This window comes from Neoarius graeffei, chromosome 13, assembly GCF_027579695.1.
Source record: "Neoarius graeffei isolate fNeoGra1 chromosome 13, fNeoGra1.pri, whole genome shotgun sequence".
Taxonomy (NCBI): Eukaryota; Metazoa; Chordata; class Actinopteri; order Siluriformes; family Ariidae; genus Neoarius; species Neoarius graeffei.
This window is the reverse complement of record NC_083581.1, coordinates 71,105,214-71,124,823: the sequence shown is the minus strand read 5'-3', so window position 1 is coordinate 71,124,823 and position 19,610 is coordinate 71,105,214. Positions and strand designations below refer to the sequence as shown.

The 19,610-nt window shown below is 42.2% G+C and overlaps 1 protein-coding gene across 1 annotated transcript; it reads right to left on the bottom strand.

Annotated features, from left to right (window-relative positions):
- Positions 1 to 1,236: 1,236 nt before the first annotated feature.
- dhh (desert hedgehog signaling molecule) lies at positions 1,237 to 7,514 on the bottom strand. Its single transcript, XM_060936994.1, has 3 exons — positions 6,644 to 7,514; positions 3,643 to 3,904; positions 1,237 to 2,151 (listed from the first exon to the last, which is right to left on the bottom strand). Exons 1-3 carry the CDS (start codon positions 6,941 to 6,943, stop codon positions 1,307 to 1,309), a joined length of 1,407 nt encoding a protein of 468 aa, XP_060792977.1. The 5' UTR covers positions 6,944 to 7,514; the 3' UTR covers positions 1,237 to 1,306.
- Between the last annotated feature and the right edge of the window lie 12,096 nt (positions 7,515 to 19,610).

Genomic DNA, 19,610 nt, shown 5'->3' with positions numbered 1-19,610 from the left:
AGCCAATGCAACCCATGGAACATTAGCATAGCATCAAACACATGATTTATCAGTCTCAAGGACAGGTGTAAAAAAAGACATGAAGTCATGAGATTAATTACTATATCTTGAAAATGTTTATATATATATATATACGTATATATATATATTATAAATCCAAAAGTATAAAAATATTCCCTCTTCTATATAAAATTGTTTACTCTGAATCTGATATTAACATGTGCCACAGTCAAATAACAACCATTATTATGCTGTACAGTGTACTTCAAATCTATGAATGACCACAACAAAATATGTAATTGTACAGTGAAGGGAATTAATACTACAACATTTACATACAATGGTGCTTGAAAGTTTGTGAACCCTTTAGAATTTTTTCTATTTCTGCATAAATATGACCTAAAACATCAGATTTTCACACAAGTCCTAAAAGTAGATAAAGAGAACCCAGTTAAACAAATGAGACAAAAAATATTATACTTGGTCATTTATTTATTGAGGAAAATGATCCAATATTACATATCTGTGAGTGGCAAAAGTATGTGAACTCATGAACATTAACATTAGCCAATGTGAGAGAGGCCTTCAGTTGCTTAGAAGTTACCCTGGGGTCCTTTGTGACCTCGCCGACTATTACACGCCTTGCTCTTGGAGTGATCTTTGTTGGTCGACCACTCCTGGGGAGGGTAACAATGGTCTTGAATTTCCTCCATTTGTACACAATCTGTCTGACTGTGGATTGGTGGAGTCCAAACTCTTTAGAGATGCTTTTGTAACCTTTTCCAGCCTGATGAGCATCAACAACGCTTTTTCTGAAGTGCTCAGAAATCTCCTTTGTTCGTGCCATGATGCACTTCCACAAACATGTGTTGTGAAGATCAGACTTTGATAGATCCCTGTTCTTTAAATAAAACAGGGTGCCCACTCACACCTGATTGCCATCCCATTGATTGAAAACACCTGACTCTAATTTCACCTTCAAATTAACTGCTAATCCTAGAGGTTCACATACTTTTGCCACTCACAGATATGTAATATTGGATCATTTTCCTCAATAAATAAATAAATGACCAGGTATAATATTTTTGTCTCCTTTGTTTAACTGGGTTCTCTTTATCTACTTTTAGGACTTGTGTGAAAATCTGATGATGTTTTAGGTCATGTTTATGCAGAAATATAAAAAATTCTAAAGGGTTCACAAACTTTTAAGCACCACTGTATCAGTTCATTATAATTTGTAGTTTGGTTTGTTTGTTTGTTTGTTTGGGGTGATAAGTTGCCTTTATTTGGTTAGAATTATCTGACCCTAACAGAAAGATGTCGTTGCTATCTCCTGTCGTGGATCTTGAGTGCCAAAATGCGGTTTGCAGAAAATCTGAGCAATCGTACATAGCAGCCTGGCATACCAGTGAACCCCTACTTGTGTGCCATCCAGACAATCAAAATATAGCTTAGAACGATGTTCTTTTAAACATGTGCTGTGCGTTTTGTTCATTGCATTGCGATTTACACCCGAACTGTTATTTATCACGTTCATACGTCCTCCGGAACGAATCTGAACCTCAGCAGCACCTTGCGTCATCACTGTCACTGGATTCACTGCCATGAATACTTGTGACAGTCCAACCAAGAAGCGAAGAGGCCCAAATGCCCAGTGTGCCAGCCTCTGGTCCTGTATAGACGCGTAGCTGGATGCCAGCACACCATCCACAAACAGATTGCCGTGTTCCGTCAGAGGAGCGTAAACCCCGATTCTTTCTTCCTGTGAGACAGAAACTATTTTGGAAGGATGCACATGACCATCCCTTCCACAAACGAGTACGTAGGATCCCGTTGTGACTTGACTAGCAAAGCTTGCAGAGTACTCATGATAGAATAACTTGAGGTTGGGAGCCATGAAGATGAGGTGATGGGGTGTAATTGTGAGTCTATTCCCATTTTCTGTGCTGAGAATCAAGAAAGTGGACCTGTGCTCAGCGTCCAAATGGAGGAAGAGGAGGACACGGCTGAAGATCATGCCACCGGACTCGGACAAAGCAAGCACTGAGTCTCCAGGCTGCAGATGAGACATAGGCTTTTGGACTCCTTCAGCTACAGTCACGAGTGCTGAAGCTGAGAAACAGCCTCCTTTCTCCACTGCAACAGAGTGATCTGGGAAATAGAGAAGCAGAGCAACAGCAATAATGTACAATATGTACAACAATGTAATGGACATTACGAAATGATATGCAGACAGATGACAATTGAAAGTAAAAACAGTGTTTCTGTTATGCTATGGGATGGCTTGGCTACTTAGAGGGACGCGTCACTGCAAATCTATACGGTACCAAGTCCTTCTGACTGAACGAGGAAACTTTTCTATCCTGATAGGAGTGGTCTCTTTCAGGATGACCCCATCCCCATCTCCAGGCCATAAGGACTCACTAAATATTTTGACGAGTATGAAAACTATGTTAATCAGATGCTATGGATGGATTTTTCACAGTCACTACAGTAGATCTCAATCCAATTGAACAACTATGGAAGGTTTTGGCGGTTCTCTATCACCATCATCAAAACGGCGCCAGAAGGGAGGATGTTCATCCCTCCAGTAGCGTTTCAGAGACGTGTCAAGTCAAGGTCAAGCTGTTATGGCTGACTGTAGTGGCTTGACACCTTCCTAAGACACTTTATGTTGTTGTTTTTTTCCTTTAATTCAGGTTCGTAGTACTCAAGCCCAGGACTCGGACTCGAGTCCGGCTCGTACCCTAATTTTAAGAACTCGTGGCTTGACTTGGACTCGAGCACTGATGACTTGGACTCGTGCGTTAACTGCATTCGGGCTCGTAAATTGGAGACGAGGACTCAGATTTTTTCTTTATTTTTTGTAACATGCCATAATAATTTGGCATCAGATATTTATGTCTACATTAATTTTTGTACTAATTTCGCGCAAGAGTGTCACACCTGCGCGCCTTGGCGCGTGCATCAGATAGACTCTCGGGTGCACTCCAGACAGCACGCGCGCGCGCGCCAAGCAGACTCTCACGCACGCACTGTAATTGAATCGCCCCTGCACAGGATTAAGGTGCAATCAGCACGCCAATATAAAAACTGTGAAAACTCACTCACTTTGCGAAGTATTGAGTTGCATTGCTGACATGTTACCGAGCCTTATTTCCTCGTTTGGTTTCCTGATCCCTGATTTCCTGTTTCTCGTCTTTGGTTCTGCTGAGTCTACGATAGCCTGTTTGTGCCTCGCTCGACCTATTGCCTGTTTCACCGTTTTACGATTTTGCCTGCCATTTTGGATTGTTTACCTGTCTTCACTTGTATTAATAAACACTCCTTCTGCACTTACATCCATCTCCTGACCATCTCTGACAGAATACTTCACACTCCCTGATAAAGAGAATCACGTCATGTTCAGGAACAAACTAACGTTAATGGCGCTGAAACAGCCACCGTCAAATGGTGCAGTTGGAGTCTTGGACTCGAAATTTTCTTTAATGGCTTGGACTTGAACGCTGGGGACTCAAGACTGGACTTGGACTTGAGGTTTAGTAACTCGACTACAACACTGCTTTAATTTGTCACCCATGTATATGAACCCCACGAACACGAAAAATTTAAAAATCTTCATTCATATTGAAAGAGATTTACCAGCTTTGACAGAACAGTGCACGTGATACTTGGACTCGTAGTATACCCAGTCGAACCCGGCCTCCACAGCCAGTTGAGCAAGGAGGCCATACTTTTTTATGTCCTTGTCCGAGGTGGTTATGTCCACAGCACGGCCCTCGTAATGCAGAGAGCCAGACGGATGATTATCGTCCTCGTCCCAGGCCTCGGTCACTCGTAGTCGGACACCTGGCCATTGGTTCATAACCGCAATGGCCAGTTTATTGAGGCAATCCTTACAACGCTGTCAGAGGAAAAGGAACATAGATGTTATTCAGAGAAACGGGTTGAACAATAATAGAGCTACGAAACCACCGCACCTAGGCATGATTTTTGGCAGATGCCACTTTCACATTGCCTTCAACAACATGCTGAAGTTGAACAAAGACTAAACACGACAGCGTTGGGTCGTGTTTTGTCTCTCTGCCTTGGTTTTTTTCACTGGTTGACATCGGAGAATTTTGTCTGTACATTCAGCTCTGATAAAGGCCATCTACAACACCCTCCAAAAATGCCTCTTACAATCAAAACAAAGCTACTGTAACTAATCTCTGACATTCTTTGGCCATCTTCAGCTATGCTAGAGAGTAAATTCAAGGTCACTTTTTTTTTCTTCTTCTCACAAGATAGTAATATTTTCACACAGCCTTTTATACATGGTGAGTCAAATGGTGGTGTTATTACACTCTGTTCTGGCTTCCATCTGTTCTACAAGATGCACAAATTGTGGTTCGGTTTGCAACGTTTCAGGAAAAAATGTGGTTTGTCGTGAGAAATGTAATGTTTTACAATGGAGAATATTGAGACCATTCAAAAGGAGTGAGAAAGGGCAAGTGAAAGAGACAGGGGGTCAAGAAAAGGCAAGCAGAGAAGAAAAGGCGAGACCCGGTCTGAGCGAGAGGGCAGATCGGTGGAATGTTTGGGCATGCATTTGTGAATATGACAGAGAAAAGTGAGAAATTAAGCCAGGCGAAAAACAAACCAGGCCCATTTTTCTCGCAGTGAGGTTCGACAGAGACGTTTCATTGTCAGAACTACAATAGAGGCTTTTCCGATGCTGACATTACTTCAGCAGGCGGGAATTCTGTACAGACAACCCCGCAGAACGACCAAAACATACACAAAGGACAGCTTTCAGTGCTGGACAAGGAGAGGGCACATGCATACATACACATACGCCAACTCTGAGCCTTGGCATCAGAACGGCACCTGTGACTCAGCAGGATACGCATAATTTGTAATCCAAATAATTCAATGTCCCAGCTATGACTTGAAGGACCCAAATAACGATTCTCTCCCGAGAAGGCCAAATATTATTTTGTGATTGATATCTTGTGTTACTGTGTAAAAGCGTGCAACAAATGACCCAAAAGTATGATTCTACAGCTGAAATGCGTCACAGATCTCTTTTACTCCCACTAACCCATTTTCCATTTTACACATTAATGAAAAACCGTGTACTGTTCCACTGATACGTTGAAGTCCGTAATGAGTTTGCACCTTTTTATAATCATTCAAGGAATTTGTTCTGGTTCAGTGCATTTCACAAAGTTCACTGCTTCATCTACTGTTTTAATTCCATGAACAAAGAAGGGAAACAAGAATTTAATCATTTCTTAGCACTAAAGACCTCGGTTAAAGATTAATGAACGGCTGCATACTGGGCATACGCTTGTTAATCCAGTTTTTATGTGATTTTATGTGAAAAGCATGGCTTGGTGTATTAAAAACAAATATTGAACATCGAACCATGTTAATTAAGATCCAGATTGTTTTGGGAATAACAGAGTGGAGTGTCATTGTGCTGTGCTCTCATGCATCCTGGATCACTCCAAGGTGAGTGAGTGAGTGAGTGAGTGAGTGAGTGAGTGAGCGAGCTTGACAGACCATTAAGGCTAAAATTTCACTGAAATACACTAGGTTTTTTTTTCTTTCAAGAAAAATTAGAAATAAAAACATGCATTCATGAAGAAGCAAATGTGCAATTGATTACTTGGGGGGAGGGGGAGAGAAACTGCATGGATCTACTGTACATAAATGATGAAGTGCAGTTTGCACTACCGTTCAAAAGTTTGGGGTCACTTTGAAATGTCCTTATTTTTGAAAGAAAAGCACTGTTCTTTTCAATGAAGATCTCATCTCATCTCATTATCTGTAGCTGCTTTATCCTTCTACAGGGTCACAGGCAAGCTGGAGCCTATCCCAGCTGACTACGGGCGAAAGGCGGGGTACACCCTGGACAAGTCGCCAGGTCATCACAGGGCTGACACAGACAACCATTCACACTCACATTCACGGTCAATTTAGAGTCACCAGTTAACCTAACCTGCATGTCTTTGGACTGTGGGGGAAACCGGAGCACCCGGAGGAAACCCACGCGGAGAACATGCAAACTCCACACAGAAAGGCCCTCGCCGGCCCCGGGGCTCGAACCCAGGACCTTCTTGCTGTGAGGCGACAGCGCTAACCACTACACCACCGTGCCGCCCTCAATGAAGATCACTTTAAACTAATCAGAAATCCACTCTATACATTGCTAATGTGCTAAATGACTATTCTAGCTGCAAATGTCTGGTTTTTGGTGCAATATCTCCATAGGCGTATAGAGGCCCATTTCCAGCAACTCTCACTCCAGTGTTCTAATGGTACAATGTGTTTGCTCATTGCCTCAGAAGGCTAATGGATGATTAGAAAACCCTTGTACAATCATGTTAGCACAGCTGAAAACAGTTGAGCTCTTTAGAGAAGCTATAAAACTGACCTTCCTTTGAGCAGATTGAGTTTCTGGAGCATCACATTTGTGGGGTCGATTAAATGCTCAAAATGGCCAGAAAAATGTCTCGACTATATTTTCTATTCATTTTACAACTTATGGTGGGAAATAAAAGTGTGACTTTTCATGGAAAACACAGAATTGTCTGGGTGACCCCAAACTTTTGAACGGTAGTGTAGTTCATGAAGCATTCTCCAGCTTCCCCGTTACCTTGGTCATGAAGCGGTCGGCTTTTGTGCGCTCCTCGTCTTTGAAGTCGATGTCAGGGTTGTAGTTGCACACCAGCTCGTTGAAACGTTCCGAGTGGCGCGTGATCTTCCCTTCGGCCCTGCCGCTCGCACCCAGGTTGTTTTCAGAGACGTTGGGCACGTGCTGCTTGTAGGCCAGCGGTGTGAGCCTGCGCGGCCTCGTGCGCACTCCGTATCCCGGACCGGGCCCGCAGCTGTGCACCAGCAGCCACGCGCACGTGCACGCAGCCGCCAGCAAGCCGAAGCGCGGAGCCGGCGTCATTTGGTGCGCGCGCTCAGGACGGCCCGGGGACTCCGCGGCGCGAGCGCAACGGCAGCACTAAGCACTTCCTGGCATTTCAGCGCGACGCAGGATTTTCCACGACTGCACCGCGAGCCGAAATTAGCAACGCACGGGGACTGTAAATCATAAACCAGACTCAGCCGCGCGCCGGATCAGACTCATTGTTTGTTTGTTTGTTTGTTTGTTTGTTTGTTTACGTAAAGCACTTAAAATGCCAAGCAATTTCTTGGATAGGTGATGCTCGAGCTATACTGGACGACTCCTAAGTCACTTCCATTTACATCAGACACTCTGAGTTATACCTGCCTCCTCTTCATCCACGGACAGGTGTGCACAGCTGCTGCAGGTGTTTCATCCTGAATCCCTCATCGTTCGTGTTCTCCGCACCTTGGACAGCTCCGCGTACAAACCGAGTCTCTTCCAGCCGTCCTTAGTAATCTACCAAGATGGAGATCACCAGGATGTCGGTGAACGCGCTGGAAATGAAAGTGCAAACTTCTTGCCGGCGCTGGTGCCGAGGATTTGCCGGTGTGTCGCGAGCGTTTTTAAACAGCTCCGTTCTGACTGCATGCTTATGTGAGCTGACGGGACGGGACAGGACAGGACGGGACAGGACAGGACAGGGCAGGACCGCCCCCTCCCTTCCTGCGCGCTGTCCACACGCGCCTCCGCTCCACTGTCGCAACCCAAAGACCTCATCTGAATAATACCCTACTCTTATAGGCTCACTGATCATTCATTCATTCATTCATTCTTTCATTCTTTCTAAGTCATCCATCCATCCATCCATCCATCCATCCATCCATTATCTGTATCCTTATCCTGTCCTACAGGGTCGCAGGCAAGCTGGAACCTACCCCAGGGCGAGAGGCGGGGTACACCCTGGACTAGGGTGCATCAGTTGCCCTCACTTTCATAAAATCTGATGCATTTTTGTTTGGGTGTTCCTTTTCACCAATAAAGACATCCTGTAAAATTGTTTGACCATATTCAAAAGTCTAATGGTGGCACCATGAGGTTCATTTTTTTTTTTTTTGCCAAAAACAGAGCATTTTTTAACATAGTTACTGGGAGACCAAATGGGCTCACTGATCATTCATTCATTCATTCATTCATTCTTTCTAAGTCATCCATCCATCCATCCATCCATCCATCCATCCATTATCTGTATCCTTATCCTGTCCTACAGGGTCACAGGCAAGCTGGAACCTACCCCAGGGCGAGAGGCGGGGTACACCCTGGACTAGGGTGCATCAGTTGCCCTCACTTTCATAAAATCTGATGCATTTTTGTTTGGGTGTCCCAAACAAATGGTCTCCCAATGGCCAGATTTGGTCTCCTAGTCAATGCCAAACCAGCTTCACTGGGAGACCAAATTTTAAACCAAGTTACACCACCGTTCAAAAGTTTGGGGTCACCCAGACAATTTTGTGTTTTCCATGAAAAGTCACACTTTTATTTCCCACCATAAGTTGTAAAATGAATAGAAAATATAGTCAAGACATATTTTTCTGGCCATTTTGAGCATTTAATCGACCCCACAAATGTGATGCTCCAGAAACTCAATCTGCTCAAAGGAAGGTCAGTTTTATAGCTTCTCTAAAGAGCTCAACTGTTTTCAGCTGTGCTAACATGATTGTACAAGGGTTTTCTAATCATCCATTAGCCTTCTGAGGCAATGAGCAAACACATTGTACCATTAGAACACTGGAGTGAGAGTTGCTGGAAATGGGCCTCTATACACCTATGGAGATATTGCACCAAAAACCAGATATTTGCAGCTAGAATAGTCATTTACCACATTAGCAATGTATACAGTGGATTTCTGATTAGTTTAAAGTGACCTTCATTGAAAAGAACAGTGCTTTTCTTTCAAAAATAAGGACATTTCAAAGTGACCCCAAACTTTTGAACGGTAGTGTATGTCTTATCATTTGGTTCAATCAGTTGCAATTAATTAACCAAGTACCATGTAAGTATACATTTAACAAGGAAAACAAAGATCTATGTTATAAGATATACACACAAGATCATGTTGGTTAAGAAAAACAAAACTACTGAGATGGCTGATGTCAGAATCCGATGTCATTACTGTGTAACTTTGAGTGTCTTTGACATAACATTATTGTGCTTGGTAATTGCTCTTGATAGCTGTGTAGTCACTGTAGTGTGTTTGTCTGTATGGTGATTGGTGAACCATTTTGATCACAGAATATGCCGCAGCGGTGCAGCCGCATGGACTCTGGGGCCTGTGATTGTATTGCCCAGACCAGTTGGTCTCCTAGTGGAAAATCCTTAAAAAATGCTCTGGGCCCAAAAAACGCTTATTTTATGTTTTCGCGTAAGGTTTGAATCACAATGTTGGACTCCATTTATTGATTTCTTGTGACCCAGAGATCATGTTAAGAACCTTTGCAAGGGATTGAGAAGCATTAATGTGGTTCATAATACATTTGTATTGTTTAAAAGTAGTTGAACAATGATTCGATGAACTGCTAAAACTCAAACTGTGCTTGATAATATATTTAGAATATGTACTAAAAATGTGTATCTAAGATATTTGGTATACTCTATAAGGTGCCATAATGTTTCATGAAAAGTGATCGAAATTTTGTCATACTGTAAAAGTCATAAAATAGCAGCTTTTTCCATAACTTTGAGCTCCTGGTGCCACCATTAAACTCTTGAATTTTGTCAAAAGATTTCACCCAGTGTGTTTTCTTACCAAAAGGAACATAAAAATGCATCATGATCGGAGGAACTTTTCATTTTTAGGGGGCAACTGATGCACCCTACCCTGGACAAGTCACCAGATCATTGCAGGGCTGACACACAGACAATCATTCACACCTACGGTCAATTTCGAGCCACCAATTAGCCTAACCTGCATGTCTTTGGACTGTAGGGGAAACCCACGCGGACAACATGCAAACTCCGCACAGAAAGGCCCTCGTCGGCCGCTGGGCTCGAACCCAGGACCTTCTTGCTGTGAGGCAACAGCGCTAACCACTACACTACCATGCCGCCTGTTTCTAAGTCATTTAATTAAAGTTCAGTGCTGTACACTTGGGACTAAACTGTATTCCTATATCCCTTTTGTATCTTTAGACATCATCACCATAATAATAATAATAATTCTAGGTGGCGGTGCACTGTCGCTTCACAGCAAGAAGGTCCTGGGTTCGTGGCCGGTGAAGGCCTTTCTGTGTGGAGTTTGCATGATGTTCTCCCCGTGTCTGCATGGGTTTTGTCCAGGTGCTCTGGTTTTCCCAAAGACATGCCGTTAGGTTAATTAGTGGCTCTAAATTGACCACAGGTGTGAATGTGAAGGTGTGTGAATGTCTGTTTGTCTCTGTATGTCACCCCTGCGATAACCTGGTGACTTGTCCAGGGTGTACTCTGCCTCTCACCCAGCTTGCCTGCGACCCTGTAGGACAGGATAAGCGGCTACAGATGATGGATGGATGGATGGATGATAATCCTGGTACATTTATGTACTTGGGTGTCATTTTAAAGGTTAAAAAAACATGTCTGTAAAGTTTACTTGAAACAACTGTAAAACATTGACAGTAAAGTATTGTAACATCTTACATGGTGCTGTGGTTAACACTGTAAGAAGCAAGAAGGTTCTGGGTTTGAGCCCAGCAGCCGACAAGGGCCTTTCTGTGTGGAGTTTGCATGTTCTCCTCATGTCTGCATGGGTTTCCTCCAGGCTCTCTGGTTTCCCCTACAGTCCAAAGACATGAAGTTAGGTTCACTGGCTACTCCATGACCAACAGCATTGCAGCAGAGGAGTGGCTAGCTGGCTGTACTTACTTAGCTAAGAAACCCTAGGAAAGGAACCCAACCCAGAACACACTGGACGGGTGAAGAAATGAGATCAGTATGAACTCACGCGATATAGATGAGGTTGAGGAATTGTCAGAGCCAGAAATCACACACCATGATGACAGTGCTGGCATTTGGACCTATAGGATTTTTTTCCATTGTGTTCCTGAGGATATAGTGGTTGGGTTCAGATTTAATTAAAAAAAAAAGAAAAAAAGAACCCACACATACTTTGTGCTTTAGGCCATGTCCAGTTTGAGTTTAAATCCAGATACAGATATTTGGAGCACAAGACAGATCAAGTTCAATGTTGTACACTTGGGATTAAACTGTATTCCTGTATCCCCTTTGTACCCCCTTTGTATCTTTATACAACAACAAAATAATAATAATAATAATAATAATATAATAATAATAATGGTACATTTATGTATTTGGGTGTCATTTTAAAAGTAAACTACTGTTAAAAAAACATGGCTGTAAAGTTTACTTTAAACAACTGTAAAACACTGACAATAAAGTATTGTAACATCTTACATGGTGCCATGGTTAGCACTGTCGCCTCACAGCAAGAAGGTTCTGGGTTCAAGCCCAGTGGCTGACAAGGGCCTTTCTGTATGGAGTTTGCATGTTCTCCCCATGCCTGCATGGGTTTCGTCCGGGTGCTCCGGTTTCCCCTACAGTCCAAAGACATGCAGGTTAGGTTAATTGGTGGCTCTAAATTGACCGTAGGTGTGAATGTGAAGGTGTGTGAGTGGTTGTTTGTCTCTATGTGTCAGTCCTGCAACGATCTGGCAACTTGTCCAGGGTGTACCCCGCCTCTCGCCCATAGTCAGCTGGGATAGGCTCCAGTTTGCCCGTGACCCTTGTACAGGATAAAGCGGTTACGGATAATGGATGGATGGATGGAAGTGTTTTTGTCATGAAAGTTCAGTGGTACTAAACTGTATTCCTGTATACCCTTTGTAGCATTATATAACAACAAAATAATAATAATAATGGTACATTTATGTATTTGGGTGTCATATGAAAGGTAAACTATTGTTAAAAAAACATGGCTGTAAAGTTTACATTAAACAACTGTAAAACATTAACAGTAAAGTATTGTAACATCTTACATGGTGCTGTGGTTAGCACTGTTGCCTCACAGCAAGAAGGTTCTGGGTTCAAGCCCAGTGGCCAATGAGGGCCCTTCTGTGTGGAGTTTGCACGTTCTCCCCGTGTCAGTGTGGGTTTCCTCCGGGTGCTCCGGTTTCCCCCACAGTCCAAAGACATGCGGTTAGGTTCACTGGCTACTTTAAATTGTCCATAGTGAATGTGTGTGTGAATGGTTGAGAGGAGAAAACCCCTATAATAATCCAGTAGAAGGCAACGGGAAACCACTACTGTAATTCTTCCCTAGAAAGTTTGATGGCTGAAGTGGTCAGAGTGGACCTGCTATCAGGCAGAACGCTGACAAAGAAGATATAAAATAACACTGCTCATTTGGCTGATGCTTTTAAAAAGAAGCAACTTCCAATTATTTCAGGATACAAGTCAAGTCGAGTTTATTCGTATAGCGCTTTTAACAACAGACATTGTCGCAAAGCAGCTTTACAGAAAATTAAAGACTTTAAACATGAGGTAATTTTATCCCTAATTTATCCTCAGTGAGCAAGTCTGTGGCAAAGGTGGGAAGGAAAAACTCCCTCAGACGACACGAGGAAGAAACCTCGAGAGGAACCAGACTCAAACGGGAACCCATCCTCATCTGGGTGATAACAGATAGCGTGATTATAAATAACTTGCTACTATAATAGTGTCCTGTATAGTCATAAAGTATAACTGTGTAACCAGGAAATTCATTATAGTTTTAACATGAAGTCAGTTTCGTTGAAGTTATAAACTGTTCATTGATGGAAACTTGAGTGCAAAACTGTTCATGACAACTGCGGTCCTAAAATTATCATGTTAGTTGTAGTCCTCAGCCATAAATGTATTACTGTAAGTGTCCAGAGCCAGCTTCCAAGTGCGACTTTCGACTGTCCATATGGGGCCGTCCTCCACAGGAGCGATTTGATGAGACTCCAGTCAGAAGTAGGGCATCAGGATGGATCAAGCAGGTCTGGAGAACAGAACAGGTCAGCATCACTGGTGTCTCAGGATTGACATGTAACTCGACAGAGAGAGACAGACGGAGAGAAGAGACAGGACAGAGAGAGAGATGAACTCACTCTGGGCTGAAGGTTGCGGATCTTGCTCAAGGACCCGACCATGGCAGTTTGGTGGTGGAACAATCTTTCAGTGCGAGTTAATTCAATAGTGTAGGAAGCTGAATCAATGCAAGCTACTTGAGCTAGTTGTGGTGACTCAGTGGTTAAGGCTTTGAGTCACTCTGCTGCCAATAATTTACTGTAAAAATTTACAACCATTTACACCGTGTATCCAGGGCAAGATGCATATTAAAGGAACAGAAACCAGCAACAAGAAAAGACACAGTTTATTCATACATATACCAGCTGGGAGGTCCGTATCGTGAAATACTGTGACCGAGATCTTGAAAGTACTGAGCGAGGCCCTCTGGGCCGAGGTCAGTATTCAAGGCCGAGGTCACGGTATTTCACCATACGGACCGACCTTAAGCTGGTAAATAATATATTTATTTTTTTCTTTATCAAATTCTAACAGAAAACGAGAGCGCCCGAAAGGGAAAACAGAGTCGAGCCACCATTTTGAATCCTCATTCATGGCTGTAATGCAAATGGCTTTCTCCTCGGTATACAAGTGCACTTCCATGGCAGGAGAAAAACTACATTTTGCCACCTATGTAGTCCCCTATTTATACAAATAGGAGTCATTCAGGATTCAGCCATGTTTTTGCTTGGCATTAGCAACAGTTAGAGGTTTTTAGCTTTCTCCTGAAATGTTTTCTTTTATTTTGTCTTCCTCAGGGTAGTAAAACTCGCTTTCGCTGTGAAGACTGTCGTTATCGCTATCCATGCTATAAAATTAATGCTATTTTGAATCCTCATTCACGGCTGTAATGCAAATGGCTTCCTCCTCGGTATACAAGCGCACTTCCATGGCAGGAAAAAAAAACTACATTTTGCCACCTATGTAGTCCCCTATTTATACAAATAGGAGTCATTCAGGATTCAGCCATGTTTTTGCTCGGCGTTAGCAGCAGTTAGAGGTTTTTAGCTTTCTCCTGAAATGTTTTCTTTTATTTCTTTTTCCTCAGGGTAGTAAAACTCGCTTTTGCTGTGAACACTGTCGCTATGGCTATCCGTGATGTAAAATTAATGTTATTCTCCTGAGAAATGCGAAAATAAATGTTGACTAAAATTGCTATTATGTTTGTTGTTGTTGTGAACGAGCGAGTCGCCAAAAGGTCTATAACCAGGGTCCGTACCGTGAAAAAAATAAATTCATTTATCTTCCTCCTCACCCTCACTTCACCTATCCCTTGACCTACGGGGTTGTTGGGGCGTCATGGATGCTTGGGCTACAACCCTCCTCCAACCACCTCTGTCCTCTGTTCTTCTTAGTGTTTCTGTGAAGTTCATATGTGTCCATTCTTGTATGTTATCCTCCCATCTCTTCCATTGTCTACCACGTCTTCAGGCCCCAGGCACTGTCCCTTGTAGTATCGTATTTGTTAGACTGGCCGCACATGTGACATTGCCATACCATTTAAGTTTTCTCTTCTTAACTGTCGTGAGAAGGGTCTCATGTGGTCCGCCAGACTGTTCAACAGTCTGGCGGATATTTTAATTCGTGATGTGGTCCCTGTGTGTTATACCGAGGATTGTCCTGTAGCACCTCATTTCTGTTGCTAGGATCCTTCTTTGTAGGCCTGCCGTGAGTGTCCACGTCTCGCAGCCATACAGGAAAATTGATAACGCAAGTGAGCGTAGGAGGTGGACCTTTGGTCCCAACCGGATGTGTTTATCCCTCCATGTGGTTAACCATATGGAGGGATAAACACATCCAGTTTATCTTCAGTAACCACTTTATCCTGGTCAGGGTTGAGGATCTGGAGTTTATCCCAGAGTGCAAGGAGAGAAAATTCGAGCTGAACAAGATGCCAGAGTGTAACGGGACACCATGGACACACCGATTGGCAATTTAGTACTTGGGATTTTTTGGATCTCATCTCATCTCATTATCTCTAGCCGCTTTATCCTTCTACAGGGTCGCAGGCAAGCTGGAGCCTATCCCAGCTGACTACGGGCGAAAGGCGGGGTACACCCTGGACAAGTCGCCAGGTCATCACAGGGCTGACACAGACACAGACAACCATTCACATTCACACCTACAGTCAATTTAGAGTCACCAGTTAACCTAACCTGCATGTCTTTGGACTGTGGGGGAAACCGGAGCACCCGGAGGAAACCCACGCAGACACGGGGAGAACATGCAAACTCCACACAGAAAGGTCCTCGCCGGCCCCGGGGCTCGAACCCAGGACCTTCTTGCTGTGAGGCGACAGCGCTAACCACTACACCACCGTGCCGCCCGGATTTTTTGGATGTTGGAGGAAACCAGAGATCCCAGAGGAAATCCATGCTAACAGAGAGAGCACATGAAACCCAAGCTCGCCCTTTGATCTTATCGTCTGATGACACCGCTCGTTACCTGAGATGGGATGGAATTTTTTTAGCATGATCAGCAATCTGAGGAAAACCCAGATGTTATCATCACAGGTAAGCATGGTGGAAAGATCATGGACATGTTTTTACTGATCAAATTCGCCGATATTGTTTCTTACTCTTTCATTTGACAGGCGCCATTTTGCATCTAAGCACGTGTTTGAGAAGTCACACGAGATGTCGATAATAGTGATCACTTTCACCGGTGTCCACCATTATCGACACCTTGTGGAATTAAGTGACATTTACAACTGTTATGGATCGATCTTTGTGTAACATTGTTGAAGTAGATGAAGTATTTTTTTAAAAATTTTTTAAAAAGTGCTGCGATTTATAATTTTTTTTCTGATTCATAACAGAATGGAATGTTTATAGAGTATTTGGACTCCTATTGCAGTAAATAGAATTAGACTAGAATTAAATTCCTAGTATATAAAAAATTACATACTTGAAATATTCAGATTTTTCTATTCCATTCAGATTTTTTTTTGCAGTTTGTTGTAAATATCTACCACATATTACAATATCAGTAAACATTTTATATTTTGGTTTGAGGAATGACATGCGACCTTTGATTTGGATTTTCATGTGGTTACAATATCAATTGCCTGTTGACATTTATTGGTAAACTACAAAACTAGAAATTAATACAAACAACAATGAATGATTAACAAAATGTGATCTACGAAAATACTTAGAAAGCGGGGAGAAAGTGGAACGGAAAGATTTTCTGACGCAGGTTAAACATTATCAGTTCGTTTGTTTGCAACATTAGAATTACTTCCTCATTTACGTAAACATCGATATATTTACATAAAAGATATTTTAGATTAAATATAAGTCTATGTAAAACAAATTTTAAATAAAAACTATGTTTAGTTAACTTAATACCACATACCGATTATTTTTTTTATGAAAAATCATCTGGATGTGGACAAAGGTGTCGATAATGGTGGAACGGTGTCACGTGATCTGATACGCTAAGTAGTCAGGAATCAACTCGTTTTTTTTTTCCAGTGGAAGTTTGAGTAATTATTCATGCACAATTTACGTATTCTACTTTAAGCCTATACATATTTATTACAGCAGCAGGAATTGGTGTGAGGAACATGTAATCATAAATCATATAAATGTACAGATATACAAATATACCGTAGAACATGTGCACAGTTTTTATTATGGAATTCACCAGTGAACGAACACCTCAGTTTTTAGCAAATGCATGGCCTACTCGCTCTATAATACATTATTAACAGGAAGACTGAAAATAAGGGTTAAACAAGAGTCTATGACATTTAAATGGACTTTTCTGTCGTGACTTCCTGCCTAAGAGTACTTGCAGGAGCTTACAGACACTATCTGGCTTTCCCTGATGCTAAATAATTGTGGTCCTGTGTATGTGGGGAACACCCATTTACTCTAAAAACATCATACGTACTGTATATATTTTTACTTTTCTAGAACAATGGATTTAGATGACCGTAAGATTCTTACTATGAACGAGAAGGGGAAGAAAAATAAAGCCGAGCAAGATATTGCAGTGATTTCCGTTGACCTCCAATATGCATCCAGAACTTTGGCAACTAAGATCATTTATTTCGACCCAAACTGACAGACAGGACAAAGGTTAGGGATTGCCCTGAATATCTCCAGGAAAACTCTCCTTTACTATCTATTCGGTGTTTGTGATTTTCCTTTCTGCTGAAATACTGTCCAAGACAGGACATTGTATTGTGTTGCTTGCGAGATGGTATAGGAAAAAAAAAACAGATTGCAGTCACAGAAAACAGCACAGCGCTTCAAACAGGAGCATTCATTCATTCATTCATTCATTCATTGTCAGTAATCACTTCATCCTGGTCAGGGTCACAGCAGATCTGGAGCCTATTCCAGGAACCCTTAGTGTGAAACAGAAATACACCATGATGTGATACCAGTTCATCACAGAGCACAATACACAGACACATTCATAAATAGGGGCAATGTAGCATAACCGATCGATGTACCGGCATGTTTTTGGGTTGAGTAAACCCATACAGACACGTGATAAACATATGACACGACACACAGACAGTAAATCGAGCTCAGGACCAATCTGGGGACCTTGGAGCTCTGAAGCAGGAATACTATCAACTGCACCACTGTGCTGCCTGAAAACATAAACAGTCATCATGAATATATATAGCTCGAGAGAGGGTGATAAATGATGTTTATGTTTATTCCAAGCATTTACGGTATGTGCCAATTTGGAAATCTTAATAATGTTCAAAATGTGTTTTATCAAAATAGTGATACAACATCAGAAATATTATTGTGCTTCATTGGAAAATGTAGCTTCAATGTTTAAATTTACTGTAAGTATTTTGTAATGGAAAACTAACTGACCCTTGGATTTTAGAGAAGGTTGATTCGGTTATGACGTGACATTGAAGGAATAAAACACGTTGGGCATAAAACATGTTCTAGTGGAGGAAAGTCATCAACAGTGCAGTGGTGTGGTGCAGACCAACAGAAAGCGGAGTTGCTAGCTGGGTTTCCATTGTGGTTTTATGCAAAATAGAAGCTCATTCAGCTCATTATCTGTAGCCGCTTTATCCTGTTCTACAGGGTCGCTGGCAAGCTGGAGCCTATCCCAGCTGACTACGGGTGAAAGGCGGGGTACACCCTGGACAAGTCGCCAGGTCATCACAGGGCTGACACATAGACACAGACAACCATTCACACTCACATTCACACCTACGCTCAATTTAGAGTCACCAGTTAACCTAACCTGCATGTCTTTGGACTGTGGGGGAAACCGGAGCACCCGGAGGAAACCCACGCGGACACCATGCAAACTCCACACAGAAAGGCCCTCGCCGGCCACGGGGCTCGAACCCGGACCTTCTTGCTGTGAGGCGACAGCGCTAACCACTACACCACCGTGCTACTCCCAAAATAGAAGCTATATTTAAAATATATATATACAAAACACAGTTGTGAATGGTCTGTTTTTCCATTGAGTGATGTGATTAAAGCTGTATTTTCTCCTCTCGCAATAACTCTTAAAGAGCACTCTTTTTTCAGAAAGGTAGCGTTTCCATTTGCTCTCTGTCATGTCATGTGACTTAAACCAGAGAGAAAGAGAGAGAGAGACACACACACACACACACAGAAGAAAGGCAAGAGAGGAGAGAGACAAGAGAAAGACACGTGAGAAACAAGCAAAAGAGACACATGAGAGACAAAAAAGAAAGACACAAGAGAAAGAGATGTGAAAGAGAGAGACACAAGGGGAGAGAGACAAGAGACACGAGAGAGACAAGAGAGAGAGACACACAGAGATGACCATGAGAGAGATATATGAGAGACAAGAGAGAAAGAGAGAGAAGGTAGAGAGAGACACAATGTAGAGAGAGAGAGACACACACACAAGGGGGGAGAGAAAGAGATGTAAAAGAGAGAAAGAGACACAAGGGAGAGAGAGAGAGAGAGAGAGAGAGAAAGAAAGAGAGAAAGGCAGGCATGTAAGTACCTCCTACCGGTATCTGGTACCCACAAGATAAATCGTCATTAATCACTTGTGTGTCCAAATGTGTTTCCCTTTCAATTTTGTGAACTATTGCTTCATCGAATCATCTGAATGAAAAACCACCTCATGTGAGCGTAAAAACATTTTTTTTGTGTGAGACGTTTTTCAAACTTCATGTTTCATTACTTGTTTTTTAGTTCCTAATTTCAAATTGTGCATTAAGCGGGTTAATGGAAACAAGGCTAGTGTTACCACCTTGAGGTTGATTATTTTCCAAAAACAGAACATCCCAAAATATATTATTATTATTATTATGACTGCAAATTGCAAATGGATACATTTTCTAATTTATTAATTCTTGATACATCATACTTTTTATCCGTTTATCGTTATCTGTAATGGTGCTGAACTTCTACAAGGAAAGTGAGCTCCTATTATCACTTACATTATCGCAGCTATCAAAGATTAAATTAATAAGACAAAAAAAATGCAACTAGTAATGTGACAAAAAAAAAGAATAATCTTCTATCCTGTAGAACATGTCGAAAAGCTTACAGGTTTCCCTCTGTCTGGTACAGAGCACTAGTACTAGAGACTCCTCATCAAATCGATCAATAATCTCTTCAAAGACAACTTCACCATATCAACAATTAGACACGTTTTTTGTTCATGTGAT

Bases quoted from the DNA above. Each gene is read 5' to 3' on its own strand.
- dhh (XM_060936994.1), bottom strand. From the start codon at position 6,943: ATGACGCCGGCTCCGCGCTTCGGCTTGCTGGCGGCTGCGTGCACGTGC. The intron at 3,905-6,643 runs GTAACGGGGAAG...TTCCTCTGACAG, and splicing joins CCGACCGCTTCATGACCAAG to CGTTGTAAGGATTGCCTCAA. The intron at 2,152-3,642 runs GTAAATCTCTTT...TCTATTTCCCAG, and splicing joins GCACTGTTCTGTCAAAGCTG to ATCACTCTGTTGCAGTGGAG.